Here is a 16676-nt window from a genome sequence, read left to right on the forward strand (position 1 = left end):
TGGTACGGTGCTATGTTTTGAGTTCAGTATGTGAAGAATGTTGATAACACTGATGTTTTCAGTTGTTGCTAGTAGTGTTTAGTCTGAAGTCAAGGATTTTTCAGCTTCTCAAGCCCAGCCAGCGAGAAAGGTGGAGGGGCACAAGAAGTTGGCACAGGACACAGGCAGGGCACCTGACCCAAAGTGGCCAATGGGGTATTCCATACCATGGGACGTCACATCTAGTATAGGAACTGGGGGGAGTGGCGGCAGGGGGAATTGCCACTCGGGGACTAACTGGGTGTTGATCGGCAGGCGGTGAGCAATTGCACTGCGCATCATTTGTACATTCCAATCCTTTTATCATTACTGTTGTCATTTTATTAGCGTTATCATTATCATTTGTAGTTTCTTCTTTTCTCTTTTATTAAACCATTCTTATCTCAACACACGAGTTTTACTTCTCTTCCCAATTTTTTCCCCCATCCCACTGGGGGTGGGGAGTGAGTGAGTGGCTGCATGGTGCTTAGTTGCTGGCTGGGGTTAAACCACGACAGTTTCTAAAAATATATAAACCGTGACAAAGATGTCCTCTGTCATTTTCATAGGTCCCTCTGGTTGTATTCAAGAGAGAAAAGGAGGTAGCCAGAAAGCTGGAATTTGATGGACTGTACATAACTGAACAGCCATCTGAAGATGATATTAAAGGACAATGGGATCGCCTGGTTATAAATACTCCGTATGTAAAATTAAATAGTTATATGTAAACTGTTTATAAGTATTATAGCTCATTAAGCCACTCATCTGGAACCTTCCCTGTCCATCTGCCACCTAGCATTTTTCACCATATATTGGATGCTACAGTAGTAGATTCTAATGTGAAATCCTGTATTATCTGTTTATTTATTAAATACTATCATAACATGTGTATTCCACCTCCTTTTCATTTTTCTAGGGTTTGCAAGGATTGTGCATCTTGCCTCACAAGCTTTCTCCCAAACATTTCACATATTAGTCACTATTGATAAAGTTTTAAAAAGATAACTTCCATTCTTTTCAGTGACTCAATTTCACATTCATATTGTATAGCAGTATTCTCATGCCTTTTTTTCCCCACTTCTTGCTAACAAGATTTGTATATGACAAGAGAAGTAAATCTAGTGTAAAATAGCAATCCTAGAATTTGAGTAGGTCTGACAGGAATTACTGTCAGGTTGTATGCATTAGCAAATACTGTAGTAGTCACATACTGACTGATTCTAGGAGACTCGCCTGCTGTTCTGTGAGTGAATGATACAAGTGTAGGCAAGAAAAAGAAAAAAATCAGTAAGCTGTAGCAGTCTGTAGGAGTGACACAGAGAAATATAGCAAGTGAGCTCTCTTCTCTTGAAGCAATGCCTCATCTACAGGCTATTTTTTCAGAATTTACTCTTTCAAAACAACTAGAATCACGTTTTGGTACTAGTATACCTAGGCTTAGGTTCCTGTCTTTCCCTAATAGTATCATAATTTAAGGACAGTAACAGAAACCTGGAAAAGAGCAAAGTTATTTACAAGTCACAGAGTAGTTGTGGCTAGTTTGTGTAGGCGTAAGTAAGTATTTGATAAAAACAAGCCAGCAAAAATAATCCACTAAATGCATCAGAGTGACAATATGCTGCGAAATAGCCAAAATATCAATCTTATCAGTCATACTCAATTTTTGTACATTATAAACAGTGCCCTTAGTGCTTTCATTAAAATTAGAATGTCTAAAACATTCTTAGAATGTCTAAACAAAAATTAGAATGTCTAAACAAATTCTTGCTTTGTTTTTCTACACCTGAATTTTAAGAATTTTCCTTAATTTCAGTTAGAAATACAGAGCAGCACATATTATTAAAGTTAAAATAGAAGGTAATTGGGAAACTGGAGAGCTTGCTTAATTTCCATCCTGTTTCTTTAACTATTGATAGCAAGCTATCTAGACATCCAGTAAGTTTATCCTCAGCAAAAACAAGCATGAATTAATAAGATATATTGTCAGCTTATCCCAAACGACATGCTGTACAGTCTGTTCTCAGCATGATGCACTATCTACTGAATAAAAGATTAAGGCTAATTTAAGCAGACTAATCCTTCCCTCTGATGTGAACTGGCTCCCGAGGTTTAGTGCAGGTATTGTACCATCTGGATAACCACTGCTGGAGGGTACCCAGTGCTGTGTATATACTGAAGTGTACTTTCTGTAAGTGAAAAAAAAAAAAAAGTAATTAAAAAGGCAAAAGAGGTACCCTGATAAATGCAGCACTGTTAGATGTTTATGGTAAAAGAGATAGACATAAGCTGGCTATGTTAAAGACATGCTTTGCTTAAAAGTCAGAGAAATCAAGGAAAGAATATAGAGCACTGGACCAGAATATACCATCTGAGTCACTGGAACCATTTGCCTTTATCTGGAGTAATTTCATTCAGAACTTCAATTCAGAAAAATAAAAAATCAAGCACTTAGTAGTAGTTGGGAAGTTTGCCTCATGTCCCAGCAGAACAGTGCTCTGGAATCTCATTCTTCTGATGTTAACACTTGCTTTATTTTACCAATACTGTCCTTCAGTTTAAGCAGTTATCTTTCTTTTTTCCCTTCCTGCATATTTGCTCAACTCAGCGTTACATCTAGGGAATGGGGAGAGAAAAACCCTAAATTTTGTAGTGTTTCCTGCTAATTGGCATTCTTCAAAATTGACATAATATACAGTAAAGACGGTCAGAATGAGGAATTCTTGGGCACTGCTATTCATAAGACAATTCAAGAACAGTATTTTTTATTATCAAGTTGAGGACCAGGGAAATGTCACTGATAAGAGAGAACACTATCTTTTTTTCTTGCAGGTTAAAGCTGATGTATTTCCTAGTGTCTGTTGCAAGACCTCCTGTGGATAAAACTGGTTGCTTATCAAAGCATCATGGTTGCTCACTACTCTCAAAAAAAGCAGGGAATTTTCAATAAAAGATACCCTGATGCCTCTTCAATATTTAAGATTTACTGCTTCATTTCTTTCTCTTTTGTATACACAATAGCTTTTCTTTTAATTACAGGTGTGGGCATGGCTGCTCAGAGGCAGATGATGCAAAATGCTCTTTAGCTGAACTGTCTTGCAGCTTTAGAATAATGTTTTTTACCTTGTCTTGTTCTGCGATGTCAGATCCAGTAACAACAATATGATACACCTGAGAACAAGATTACCACTAACCTCCATTTTTGCCAAATGATCTTTGCAATTTTCTGGGGTTTTGAAAATTTTTTTGAATTTTATGTTGGCAAACTGTCCACTGGTTCTCAAGTGTTCAGCCTCTATTTGACATGTGAACTTAAAAATTATTTATGCTACTATTATTTTCCTCTGAAAATCATTGTCTGTATTGATGTTATGGCTAGAAGCAATAAAGTATTTGTTTAGGAGATGAATGATATTATGGTGACTACCCTGCTACTATTGAGTTGTTGGGCTCATTAGGTGATAATATTTAGCCTGCTGTCCTTTTGTAGCCAATCATATTTGTGGATTTGTGAAAAGGAAAAGGGGTGCGTGGGGGGAAGATGATATTGCAGTGGATGACGATTAGTAACAGTTGTTGTCCACATGAAAAGAAATTGTTTTTGTAATTCAAAGTGCAGTGTGTAAATAAATGAAATTGTACCAAAATCTGCAATGATCAGGAACATGGTATTTTCTTTTTTTTTTGGTTGTTTTTTTCTTTCCCCTAACAAATTAAATAACTTGAAATATCTTTGCCTTATCGATGTAGGTCCTTTCCTAACAATTACTGGGACAAATTTGTAAAACGGAAGGTAGGCTTTTTATATTTCTATTATGTTAGTCATAGTAATAATCTTCTATTCAGTTAATTTAGATATCTGTATAATATACTTCTGTACACATAAATACACAAATAATTGAGAACTGAAATTTGTTTTGTGGAAGTCATTGTGGTAAATGTCTCTGAACAGGCAGCTGCAGTGTAGGTGGGAGGAGGGAGGAAGACAGAAGGCTGTGGTTTCCTTCCTAGACTCAGGCATTTGAAATAACTGTGCTGTCAATCTGCCACGCAGGTCTAATTTACAGTCATTGTCATCTTTAAGATACAAAGCCCCCTCATCCCCCTAAAAAAAGAAAAACATGCCAGCTTAAGTGATGGCAAATTATACATAAGCTTTCAGATAATAGCCTTTAATGCTTTTATTTTTCTTTTTTATGCTCCCCTGGCTTCCTGGGAGTTCTGACTGTTCTAGTAGTGTTAATTGTGAAAGACTTTTTTTTTTTTTTTTTTTTTTTTAAAAAGTCTGGCAACTACTGGCTTAAAGTAAGGTGAATGTCACTGAGGTCTTTCTTTAAGCAAAAGCTTCTCTTCCTCCATTTTTAGGTTATTAACAAGTACGGAGACTTATATGGAGCAGAGCGCATAGCAGAACTTTTGGGTTTGGACAAAAGTGCTCTTGATTTTAGTCCAGTGGAAGAGAGCGAACCAGAAGAGGCATCTCTTGTATCATGGTATGACTGTTGAACTTCGCAGACAAATTATGTATTGGCATAACTTCACTGTCAAAGATAAAAATGGACTTTATATTGAAACTGTAGTGATGTTTTCCTCAGCATGGAAAATTCGAATGCAGAAGTCTTCCTAGTGTGGAAGTAAAATAAAAAAGCTTTTTGCTCATTCTAAAACATACATATACTTGTGTTATGAAAGTAAGAAAAAAAGTCAACGAGTTGATGCTGACTGAAATAGTTGGGCACTCTTTTATTTTAAACAATAATCAATGCAGCATTTAAAAGTTCTTTAGGTGTTACAACAGAGTTAGTTTATAAACCAAAGGACAGAAAAAGTATTGATAACAAATATCTAGATGCCAGGTATCTAGAAAAAATTCAGAGATGTTTTCCTGACTTAATCCATCAGTGAAGATGAGAGTTTTAAAGTAGCCAAGTCCCAAATGACTTAGGCTACTACAAGAGTTTGGTTTCCTTGATACTTAAGGCGCACAAGAAGAAGGATTTCCATTCACATGTGATCTAACGGCTAGTAAAATATTTAGAATTTTGCAGAAGGCATTCCCTTTTCTCTTGGTAATTTTGGCAACATTTTACACTAGACAGAACACTTATCTCTTGAATTCAAGCAGTTCAGGTTCCACAGAATTCAATACTTAATTTTGACATTGATGCATTTCAAAAATTTTGTATTTCCTAGGTTAAGCTCCATTGATACAAAGTACCACGTTTGGAAGCTCGGAGTTGTTTTCACTGATAACGTGAGTATGTTAGCCTAGAAGAATATGCTTTGGTTTACTCTAAACGTGATTGTATGTCTTCCACCATCTGCTTTTATTTTAAACAAACATACACAAATAATATTGCATTACAGAGCCATTTTTAAATAGTTTTTTCTCTCTTGTGTTGTAGCAAATTGGTTTAATTTGTTAGAATTTTCTTTTTGATTCTAAAGGGCAATATGCATCTCCTCCCCATTAATGAAATGTCAGCATTTTGGAAGTTAATGGTACATTCATTTAATTTTGTAGAAATCAATCTAGCAACCAAAGGTGTCTTTTCTAAAATCAAGCACAGTCTACAGAAAGTTACCCTTTTTTATTCTTAAATCATCTGTTTGACGTGGTTGGTTAATTCTTTTCCTTCATACCTTCTCCTTTGAAAGGACCACGCTTATGTTAAAAGTCCTTTTTTTGTGAATCCTCTTTTTGCATTCTCTCGAGCATTCCCAAACAAACAAGAAGGCCAAGGGGAATCAGCTGAAGATCTACAAATTCATTGTGTGCTAAAAGCACACTGAGCCATTGTTCTTCAGTAAGAGCTTTTACATCAAAGTGGCTTCAGGTTCACTGCTTGTTAAAAGAATAAGCTGTGTTATGCGCCTTAGGTTTTCTGGGTGTCCTGGTTGACATGGTCTGAGACATAAAGAGAGTAAAGTGTCTCAAGAGTAATACAATGCATTTTCTCTCCTCCAGAATCAGTGTTAAAATTTAAAGTACTGTGTAACATGGTCCCCAATCAAAACAGTTTTAAGGTAGGGGATTTTGATGTTAATAACATATATGCTGAAGACTGCATTTAAATACGTAAGGATAGAGGTCACATAAGCATAACTAAGCAATAAACACTCCTTAAATGAGCAGTGGAGATCATAAGAGACAGAGTCTTGTTGAACATGTAAAATAGAGGTACTGCATTCAGAGTGTGATTCAAATCACATCATGATAGTATTAGTTTATTTCATAACTTGAGCAACTAAAAGAAAGGTATATTCTGGATCCAATAGTGCACATTAATACCTGCTAACATTCTGCCACTTTTCACTTTCTCTGCAGTCGTTTTTGTACTTAGCTTGGTACACAACTATGTCTATCCTTGGGCACTACAACAACTTCTTCTTTGCTGCTCACCTGCTGGATATCGCTATGGGTTTCAAGACACTGCGAACCATTTTGTCTTCAGTCACTCACAATGGCAAACAGGTTAGTGCTACATGCAAAGGTTTGAAAATGCATGTGTTTTTTTACAATACTGGAAAAAGTCTCATGGTACCTAGGAAATATTGGAATGCAATCCATTTTGAACATGATTGGATTAAAGAGTAGATCTCATTGGGTCTTCTGCAGCACATTAAATACATGTTAAATCCTATGAAATTATAATAATCTATACCCACAAAGCACTGATAGCTAAAGAAGTTTTGTACACAATAGAAAAGTGCATCATTTTACAAAAATGTAAGATTATGAATTATGACCTAACCAGCTCCTTGTCTATGCTCAGTGATGAAACTGATTGGTGGTAACTAATAAGAATTCAGTCTCTCCTTAGCTACAGAACTAATAATGATCTGGGCACTGAGATTTCAATACTTAGCTAGTAAGAATATACCTACAGGTGTGGGCATTCTGCAGTGTAGAATATATTTATATGTCACTTTGTCATGCAAAAATTGGATTAATAAAACCTACTTCCAAAACTAATTGTTGAAACTTACGCAGGGAATCGTTCTCTGATCTCTAAAGGCTCTATGTTCCTAGCTAGCACACGGACAAAAAAAAGCTTTTTCACTAACACGCTTTTTAACTTACATTGAAGAAATCTAACAGAACTTCCCAAAAATTTCATTTCAAACATACATATTCCATTCCTTCTCAAATGCAGTAACACATATTCTAAGCCCACTCTTACGCCCTGTTAGACTTGTCAAAACATTTTAAACCACATAATGTTTTGGAAAAGACTTAAGAATATCCCCTTAGCTTAACTGTGATATATCCTTTGTGTTTGCTTAATCCTTCCTTTCAGCAGAAATTGACCAATGGAAGTTTATTCCCTTATCAGGAAAGGAGGTTTCTATAATAATACATATGAGAATGTTTTCAGTGTTATCGCACAAAAAAATGAAACCTCTGTTTTTACCCCCTTCATTTTCCTCCAGGATGACCAAAGTCATACTTCTTTTAATGTAATTGTTGATATATTTTCTTTATGAGATTTTTCTAAATGTAATACTCAAAACTGAACATAATTGACAAAACTGTTTCAAGACCACAGCTTTCAGTATACATTCTTAACAAGCGAAGATTAGTTTTTCTAATCCTGTTGCTTTTCTTGCTAGTAGACATGAACACTGAAAGAAAGCTGCAGATTTTTCAATTGAAGTGTTCACTTTGGGAGCATACTTACAGATCTGCAGAAGGTGATAAACTGACAATCAGCTCATTCAATACTCTGAGATTTCTTTTAAGAGTAATACCAATTGTTGCACTTTTTAAAATATGTAGCCTTCAGTAACTCCACTCCAGAGCTGCATCTTCTAATGCCAACTCCAAGAAACAATATAATCTAGTCTCATTAACTGCTGAACTTTTTCACCTAAAGATTTTATTTGCTTAAAAGCAGGACCTGGAAATTAATTACTCTTTAGTTTTCTAAAAAATTTTCTATCCACTTTATTGATGGCTTTGCTAACCAGCTTTGGAACAGAAAATAGACTATGGTAAGTCATAATAAGTCCCAGTTGAAATTATTTATCAAATTAACTAAAGGGGTTTATTTTTTATCATTTAATTTTCACTCTATATCCAGTTTTTCAAGTTACTAGAATTTAGCTTTTAAATTAAATAGTAGAAACATTGCTTCAGTGATACATAGTTTGTATGCATACAGCTCAGAAAGGTGGAAACAACTTCAGTCTCTTGATACCATTTTTCCCCTTGATTTTCACGTGAGAGCACGGTAAAGTAACACCTCTACGCTGCTTCAAGCAATAGGGAGACCTCAAAGCTATCATAACTGCTATCTTTAGTTTCCTTATTCGGAAAGGTACAATATGATACATTTTCATTACTTAAGGCAATACACTGAGCTAGCATCTCTCTTCTGACAATGAAATTGAAACCTACTTTCATTTCATGTCTCCATACACAGCTTGTGCTTACTGTAGGACTCCTCGCTGTAGTAGTCTATCTTTACACTGTTGTGGCGTTCAACTTCTTCCGCAAATTCTACAACAAAAGTGAAGATGAAGATGAACCAGACATGAAATGTGATGACATGATGACGGTAACTAAAACATCACTAGCATGCTTCAAATTTCATCCCGAATTTTCAAATGGATGCTTAAGATAAAATGATAAGCAAGGAGGGGTGGTTTTGTTGTTAAATCCATGGGTCTCTTCTTCTTGCTACATGGCATTTTGAAAATGTGAATGGCCTTGAAAGTTCCTCTGCATTCTCCAGTGGTCTAAACTGAACAGTAGATAGATGACACTCACCAGTGTAGGGCGATATTCTGGATTTTTCTCCTAAATACTGTGGTATATGATTTGCTGCAACTCTTTTACATGTGAAGATGGCAAACCATTGAAGTATATGGAAGAAATTTCATGACAAGCTGGTCAGCCCTGCAAAAAGAAGCTGTGTAGTCGCAGCACAAATAAACCCAATTTGTTCCCAATGTTTGCAACTGTGCAAGCTCTTCCTATCCTTATTTAGGTTATATGAAGTATATGATGTTATTAGCACTAGTTATAAAAGCCTGCTCCAAACTGCTTACAATTAGTAATTTATTTATGAAGTAAGAAGTCAAGGGTGAGTAGAGAAGGGGGCAATTAAAACTTATTACGGGTGATAATCTAATGCTACTAATTTCCCTTCCGATTTCCACCTGTTGCCACAGAATGTTGTTTATGTCATATTAAAAGATACGCTACAGATACGTATTATGGTATGAAGAGGATTTGGTTTTCTTACTGTATACAGAAAACAGCACAAATTCAGGTATTAAAAATGTAACATTCGGAGTTTGTGGCCAGCTCATTTCTTCCATGGAAAAGTCATTCTTTGCCCTGTCTTACACACCAAAGATAGAATAAAATACCTCAGAACAGAGGTGTGTCATAGTCTTCACAAAATGATCTTTCCTATTCTTTAACTTTCAAACACTCAGTGCAAGTCAGATATGCAAATGATAGGAATTATGAAAACTGCCCAAGCAGTAATAATTTAATTGGCCCCTCTGTGAGCTGGATACAATTGTCTGGTCATAAAATAGATGTAGGAGTAATTGGAATAATGAAACTATTACATTTTAAACCACTCTACCAAGTGAGGTAAATCAATTCCAAGTTTCATTTTTAAGTATGATTAAACTAGTACCAGCATCTTAGGTCAACAGTAAAGTTGCATTATAGAAACAGATGTATAGTTCTGTTTAGTGTCTGCTTATGAAAGACCAGATTTGTCAGGTTTTACGCTGATTATTTAACACCAGCATTGCTGTCTAATGTGACTTCAGAACACTGGTTGGGCTTAGACATTCCCATTGTTTTTAACCCACATTGTGTGACTGAAGGTGGTTTACAAGATTCTGTAACTGATTCATACAGGAACATCAGTAGTATATCACTCCAGCAGAAGATTCCATTCTAATATACTTACTTATATAGCCAGACTTTTAAAGATTTTTCCATGAAGACTTACACGTTCAAAAAATATGACACAGAGCAACATTTTTGTAAAGTGATTTCTTCCACACGAAATGAACAGAGGCTATGTTTCCCAGATCGTAAATAATTCACAATATACTAAACCAGACATCTAGTATTGCAAAATAAAATTATCCAGAAACCACCTAAACACAGATAGACCTATGTGTTGTGAATATGTCACTCTTCATTTTATGGCAATATTTGCCAACATTTCTAAACTCCATTACAAGACTTTAAAAGATGTCCTCTGCTTACTCAGAGCAAGCTAGAACCTTAGGAATTAATATAAGGGGTAGAATATAGTTGAATACAGTAACAAATACAAGAAAAATGCCCCGCAAATGGTCTTCATCTGTAAGTAAGACCAAGGGATTGAGGAGAGGGTAACAGCTGATGCTGACTCCCCCTCTTAAGTAAGTGTACTTGAAGATGTAATCACATTGGTTAAGAAATAGCAGATTTTTGGTGCAGTGTGTGTGATACATGGTATTACGTGTTCTCTGTTACTATAACTTGTGAAGAGAATTAGCAAAGTTGAATCATTTTAAAAAGAGAAAAGAAAACCAAACAGAATCATTCATGGTAAATGTGTCTGTAATTTTCTTCTCTTTTTCAGTGTTACCTGTTCCACATGTATGTGGGGGTAAGAGCTGGTGGTGGCATTGGAGATGAAATTGAGGATCCTGCTGGAGACCCTTATGAAATGTATCGAATTGTCTTTGACATCACGTTTTTCTTCTTTGTCATTGTTATCCTACTGGCCATTATTCAAGGTACTGTCACTTACTGTAGTAGAGACTGTCAGAATTTAGTTTACTTAAGTTCTGCAATGTATTTAAACCATATTTGTGTTTGAGGTAAATTTAGCAGTATTGCTGTAAAGACTTATTTCTGAGCTGATAAAATCATTCATTCTGAAAGTAATAATCTTATCCTTAATTCATAAATAATGCATTGTCCCAAGTACTACACAAAGACAAAGCACAAGAAAGATAACTTACCTGGGTTACGGTGTTTATGAACATATTGACAACTACCCAGCAATGAAACAGCTTGCGCAGGATCGTTGTTCTTCCTATAATAACCATTTAAACTTGGAAAGCCTTGCTGTAGACGCTCTTCACACCTTTAGTTTGGAACTACCAGAGCTGGCTGGGGAATGGAGACTTTCCCCTTGGAAAGGGTAAATGGCATGGAGAAAGTCACCATGGCCACAGACCCATTTCCCCCTTTCTTTAGAGGATGGTTTGCAGTTTTAATGGGTTTGCAGTTGTGGTTTACAGAGAATGAGACCTCTCTTCAATGACTGTCAGTATTCAACACTCACTGTATAAATTGACCTAAGGCTGTTAGGAAAAAACACCGTTTTTATGGCAATCTGGTGGCAAAGAAAAAAATGTAATACATCTATACCGAGAAAGAGTTATGGATGTCACAGTCCCCAAAATGATTCAACTCTATTCTTAATATGTTGGAAGTGGAGTAATAATGCTTCAAATGTGAAGCAGCATCCCACACTGGCCTGGGGGCCTGTGGGAGCAGAGTCATCTTTGTTGAATGAAGTTGGGAAACATGAGTTCCATGAGAAGGAGAAGGAAAATTAAATTCTTTCATGGGAACTAGAGAGATGAGATTATGGAAGCTTAAATTGACCAAAATTAAGTACAGGAAAGCCTTTCCACTCTCAAGATTGTACTTCTATGTAAGAGAAATCCTTACTGCTACGAGTGCAGTGTAAACAAATGTTAGATGTCTGGAAATTGATAGATGTAACTTGAATTGTTAACCTAGACATAAGTACGCTAAACTCCAAAGACGGTGGAGGATGTCTGATAGACATTACTTGAAATATGAATATCGCTAAGTACTAAAGTGTTGCTACTTTTCCATTTGAAATAGGTCTGATTATTGATGCTTTTGGTGAATTAAGAGACCAGCAAGAACAAGTGAGAGAAGATATGGAGGTATGAGTAAGCACACTACATTTGTCATTACTCTTATTCATCTAGATTGCTACCATTTAAAATAGTGTCTTTGAGTTAAAATTCATTTGTAACCACAACTTGTGTTTCCAGACCAAATGTTTTATTTGTGGAATTGGCAATGACTATTTTGACACAACCCCACATGGCTTTGAAACGCATACTTTGCAAGAACACAACTTGGCAAACTATCTGTAAGTATATTTTACTACTGGAATTATGATAGAGAAACCTTTCAGCTCCAGAGTAATTTAGGTGCACACATTGCTGACAATCCTAAGACAGAATTCTGTAGAACTGAGGAATATCTCCATTCCTTTCTGGTCTCCCTTCTTCTACTCCACACTGCTCGTTATCTTTAAAGTGCTCACCTTACCCATGAGCTACCTTAGTGGAATGAGACCTGAAAGCACACCAACTCCTTATTCCTCTGGAAGGAAACCCAGATACGTGGAATGATAGGGAACAACAGTTTAGTAAGTTGCTTTAGTTTGGAAGTTTTGATTGTGACTTCTGGGGGCTTGGTAACATTGATGAGACCATTGACAATTAGCCTCAATTTGACAAAAAGAAAACCCAAATCAAAACATCAAAACAAACAAAAAACCAAACGCATTATTTCTGGAAGATTCCTGAAAGATAAGCTACAAAAAGTAATGTATAAGTCTGATCCTATAGTTCTTTAGTGATAGTGCAGCCTTCCAAAACCTCGAAGCAATCAGGAGTTTTATGTGTTTAGACAATTGCCCAGACTCCCAAGACAGTGATCTTCTACTTTCATTAGTAAATACTGAGCAGATCAAAGAGGATATTTAAAAAGTTAATTTGGTAGCATTAGTTTCTCATACAACAATGATAATTATATGAGCATTGTGCCAGCAGAACCAAAGGAGCTGAACTGGTGCTATCTTATAGAAGTCTGGCTTTGGAATACTGCACCTGAACTTTTTAAATTGGAAAAAAAAAAAAAAAAAAAAAAAAAAAAAAAAAGTGTGCCTTCTGGAGTGGAGGCTGCATTATTCCTTGTATAGCAACTGACACTGCAAAATCAATGCACAGTGCTTTTGTGAGGCAAATTTCCATTAACATCCATAGTTTTACCAGTCTAAAACCTCCAACCTTTTCTTACTATATTGAATTGCTTAATTGGTATATGGGAACCTGTAATTCACAGTAAATTAAAAGTGGCCATTTCCTTAATATTAGAATATATAGTGAACAGTCTTTCTAACCAGGTTGCCCTTTAATTCGACAAATGTTAAAGTCAGTATACATTCCTTTCTTTACAATGAAAGCACATACCAAGAGTTGTGCTACATAGAAACAGACCATTGTTAGTACTCTACAGCCTTTCAAATAACTTCAAGCTCTCTACATTTGAGTGAGTACAGGTATCTGAGATAGATAGGCTCAGCTTACGAGCTGTGTGGCATGAGTGTTTGGAAATCTTGGTGCAGCTGAGTATTTGCCACACTTCTTGCACAGTAGCCATATTAACTTCTTCCAAGGTGAGACGTTGGAGCATAGGTGTATAGGAGTTGACATATGCCTAATTCAGGTATTGCTCCTAGCGCTGAAATGAAGAAAGTGCTAAACCACCTTTTTGCACTTCCACAGATTTTACATCTGTTGGCACTTCCATAGGAGAAGTGCTGGAGGATAGAATTTTCTCCTTTAACATAAGCGCTTTAGATGCCTAGCAATATCATTACTTTGGGGTATGTGAGGGAGATTAGGCCAACTAGCAGTCTAGGAAAGGTTAGGCAGAGATGTTACATTTTCTGCATTAATACCCGCTTCGTGTGTTTGTTTCAGGTTCTTTTTAATGTATCTCATTAACAAGGATGAAACTGAGCATACTGGCCAGGTGCGTAGAAAATAAAAATTTTTTTTCTTAAGATTATCTTTCAATGTTTTTATCTTCTCCAGTCTTGTAGCTGTGTACCACCAGGTGGAACTGATGTACCACCAAGGAGTGGAGATGATGCCAGCCTCCCTGAGAGTCTTTGGGGAATTTAAGAGAAGGAAGGATTAAAAAAAAGGGAGGGGGTGAGCTGCAGCAGTGTGCTGTTCTACCCAGTGCTGAACTCTGTCAGAAGTCCCTTACTAATAATTTTCCTGTTGTCTTATCTCTGAAGGGAAGCCCTGAAGTGTACCAGTTGTAGTTTATTCCCAAAAGATTAAGTAGTTAAGCTGCTGTATTTATAGTCTAAAACCATATATATATCGGTAAGTATATGGATGCATGTATGTATGTTTAGTGTTGTTAGGACCCAAATGTAAATAAATAAGAAAAGAAATAGGATTTAATTATATCTTATATCAAATAAACCTGTTATACAAACACTAAAAAAGTACCTCACACTTCAATGTTTTCCAAGCATGCTAAACCACATTTTCTATGTACAGATTGTGTACAGGTTTGCTCTGATGTAACTAGACTGATTAATTTACGCTTACTTACACAGTTTTTTAATAGGGCTTAAATTTCAGTAGTACTGCATCAAGAACAGTGCAGAACAATACTTTTACAAATGTTCTTGAGTTACAATCTTTTGAGTTTCAACGTCTTCACAGTTCTACTCCACGGCAATAGGCAGAGTACCCGGTTATTGCTAAAACTTTATCTAGAGTGCTAACTGCAAGGTGTCTGTTAACATAAATACTCTTTATGATTTTCAGGAGTCATTTGTGTGGAAGATGTACCAAGAAAGGTGTTGGGATTTCTTCCCAGCAGGCGACTGCTTCCGGAAACAGTATGAGGATCAGCTTGGCTAATGTCACAAAAGAAATTACTTATTCACAAACTGTTAAGATCCCGTATACAAAAAAACCCTTTTCTTTTCATGGTGTAATTTCACAGCTTGTATTTGCTTTAAATGTCTTTGAACTTCAAGACATATATAAAATTTGACACTATTTCATAGGCTTTTTGTACCTACCACATATGAAACAGGTCTTTTGTTGGAATTTTAATTAGAAAAAACTATGCCAGATTAACTTAAGCCTTCCAGTTCAAACATGGTCTGAAATTGTAACAATTTTTTAACCACATCATTAACCTAGTGTTTGGCAGTACAGCTGAAAGGGCTAAAAGGTGTCTTAATTGCACAACATTTGACATTTAAGAACTTGAACGTCAGAGGCCATGCCTCAAAAAAAATATTTTAACTAACTGCTGTCCAGTTTTTCCCCCCGGTATTTGCTAGCAAATGTACTGAGCTACAGCTTGAAAAGCTTTAAGCAGTTAAAAAGAAAACATTTCCAAACACTTTGTTGACCTTGAAACATCAAGTGCCTTAAAACCTCTGTAGACATAGCTATGCAAACTTTTTATTTATATAAGTGTTCTAGATGAACAGATCCATTAACTGTATTGCTTTTCTGTCTTTCTGTATGAAATTGCACTTGAAGTTTGTTTATATACTACCTTCAATAACAGCTTATTAGATGCTGCTGTTAAAAGACATACACTGTATCGAAATGAATACAACTTAGGCCAAAATAAAACAATGCTCTATGGTCACCTGCAAGTAGAATCTGCTAGGATTATGCATTTTTTTTTTTTTTTTCTTCTGATAAAAGTGCCCACTGCAATAAAGTATTATAAACTAAATATTACCTTTGCTGTCATCTTTCTCATTTTTCTACAATATGGAGATACGGCATGAGGATGGTGACTAAAAACACATGTATTCATTGTTCATTCATTCATAGCTTTATTTTAAGGACTACATAGAGCAAGTACAGCTGAAATAATTGTTCTCTTAGTGTGCTGTAGCCTGCATCTTTAGCAAAGAAAATCCTAATTTCATCACAAATTTTAGACCTTTCTAAGAATATTAGTCTTAGACAATTGTCTATCACATCTAAATGAATTTTGGCTGCACAGAATTTTAGGTGCCAGCAAAGAAAACCAGGCATTTGGCATACTGAACAAAGTGAAACAGATGAAGGAAGTAACAAGGAGATAAAGGAAGATTCCACTTCCTACTTCATGTTTGCTATATTCAGCTATTCACATAAGAAAATCTGAGCTTCAGGAAATCATGCTGTCCAGCCAGTCTTCAAGCTCTTCCTCAGTAAAGTTTTTAGATGTACTTTGTTGTTGCTGTGATGCTGTACTCTTCTCTTCAGCCATATCTAGTTTTAAAGGGTCTAGAAAAGTGAAAAGACAAGACTTGAAATCTGGAAACCATGCCATACCAGGTCTTTGTCCTGGATCATTTTGCTTTTTAATGCACAACTGACTCTCTTTAAACACAATCTCTCTTTCTTGAAGAATAGCAAGTCGTATTCCAAAACTAGTAGCAACAACAAAAAAAATGAGGCAGCTTATTATTAAGCTCAACCAGAGAGCAATGTGGCTTCCATCTGATTCAAGGGGGGCAGGGCCTAGTCTGCAGCAGACAGATTATAAGCGATCCCCCCTGCTGCGATCTGTTCGCAGTCCTGTCCGATACAGAGTTTACTTTAACATAGGAGAGAAGCAGGAGGCCACAACAGCAGATCGCCCTGCATGATTATTACAGCATGGTATGAGTCCATATTCTGATGGCATTGTTTTCTTAAGGGATTTACACTCTGCTTTGGAGTGGAAAGCATGACATACACACCACTGAAACAAAAGAGCATTTCCAGATGATTGTTCTTCTGCAACAAGGCTTGCTGTATTGCTTGTGGTGACATCT

At 36.1% G+C, this 16676-nt stretch overlaps 2 protein-coding genes across 22 annotated transcripts in view; one reads left to right on the plus strand and one right to left on the minus strand.

Annotated features, from left to right (window-relative positions):
* RYR3 (ryanodine receptor 3) overlaps nt 1–15601 on the plus strand; it is a 245220-nt gene extending 229619 nt beyond the window's left edge. For all 21 annotated transcript variants that reach the window (XM_029998543.2, XM_029998586.2, XM_029998547.2 and 18 more), the window contains 11 exons: nt 588–718; nt 3766–3808; nt 4381–4508; nt 5209–5269; nt 6344–6490; nt 8442–8576; nt 10620–10776; nt 11903–11967; nt 12079–12179; nt 13801–13852; nt 14668–15601. In XM_029998543.2, coding sequence (XP_029854403.1) covers nt 588–718; nt 3766–3808; nt 4381–4508; nt 5209–5269; nt 6344–6490; nt 8442–8576; nt 10620–10776; nt 11903–11967; nt 12079–12179; nt 13801–13852; nt 14668–14763 — 1116 coding nt within the window. In that variant the 3' untranslated portion in view covers nt 14764–15601. The remainder of the gene's footprint in view (nt 1–587; nt 719–3765; nt 3809–4380; nt 4509–5208; nt 5270–6343; nt 6491–8441; nt 8577–10619; nt 10777–11902; nt 11968–12078; nt 12180–13800; nt 13853–14667) is intronic.
* Nucleotides 15602–15680: 79 nt separating this feature from the next.
* Nucleotides 15681–16676, minus strand: part of AVEN (apoptosis and caspase activation inhibitor) — a 101427-nt gene continuing 100431 nt past the window's right edge. Inside the window, exon 6 of the mRNA XM_029998716.2 lies at nt 15681–16143. Within this exon, the coding sequence (XP_029854576.1) occupies nt 16025–16143 (119 nt within the window). The 3' untranslated portion in view covers nt 15681–16024. The remainder of the gene's footprint in view (nt 16144–16676) is intronic.

The sequence above is a fragment of the Aquila chrysaetos genome, chromosome 2 (assembly GCF_900496995.4).
Source record: "Aquila chrysaetos chrysaetos chromosome 2, bAquChr1.4, whole genome shotgun sequence".
In the NCBI taxonomy this organism is placed as follows: Eukaryota; Metazoa; Chordata; class Aves; order Accipitriformes; family Accipitridae; genus Aquila; species Aquila chrysaetos.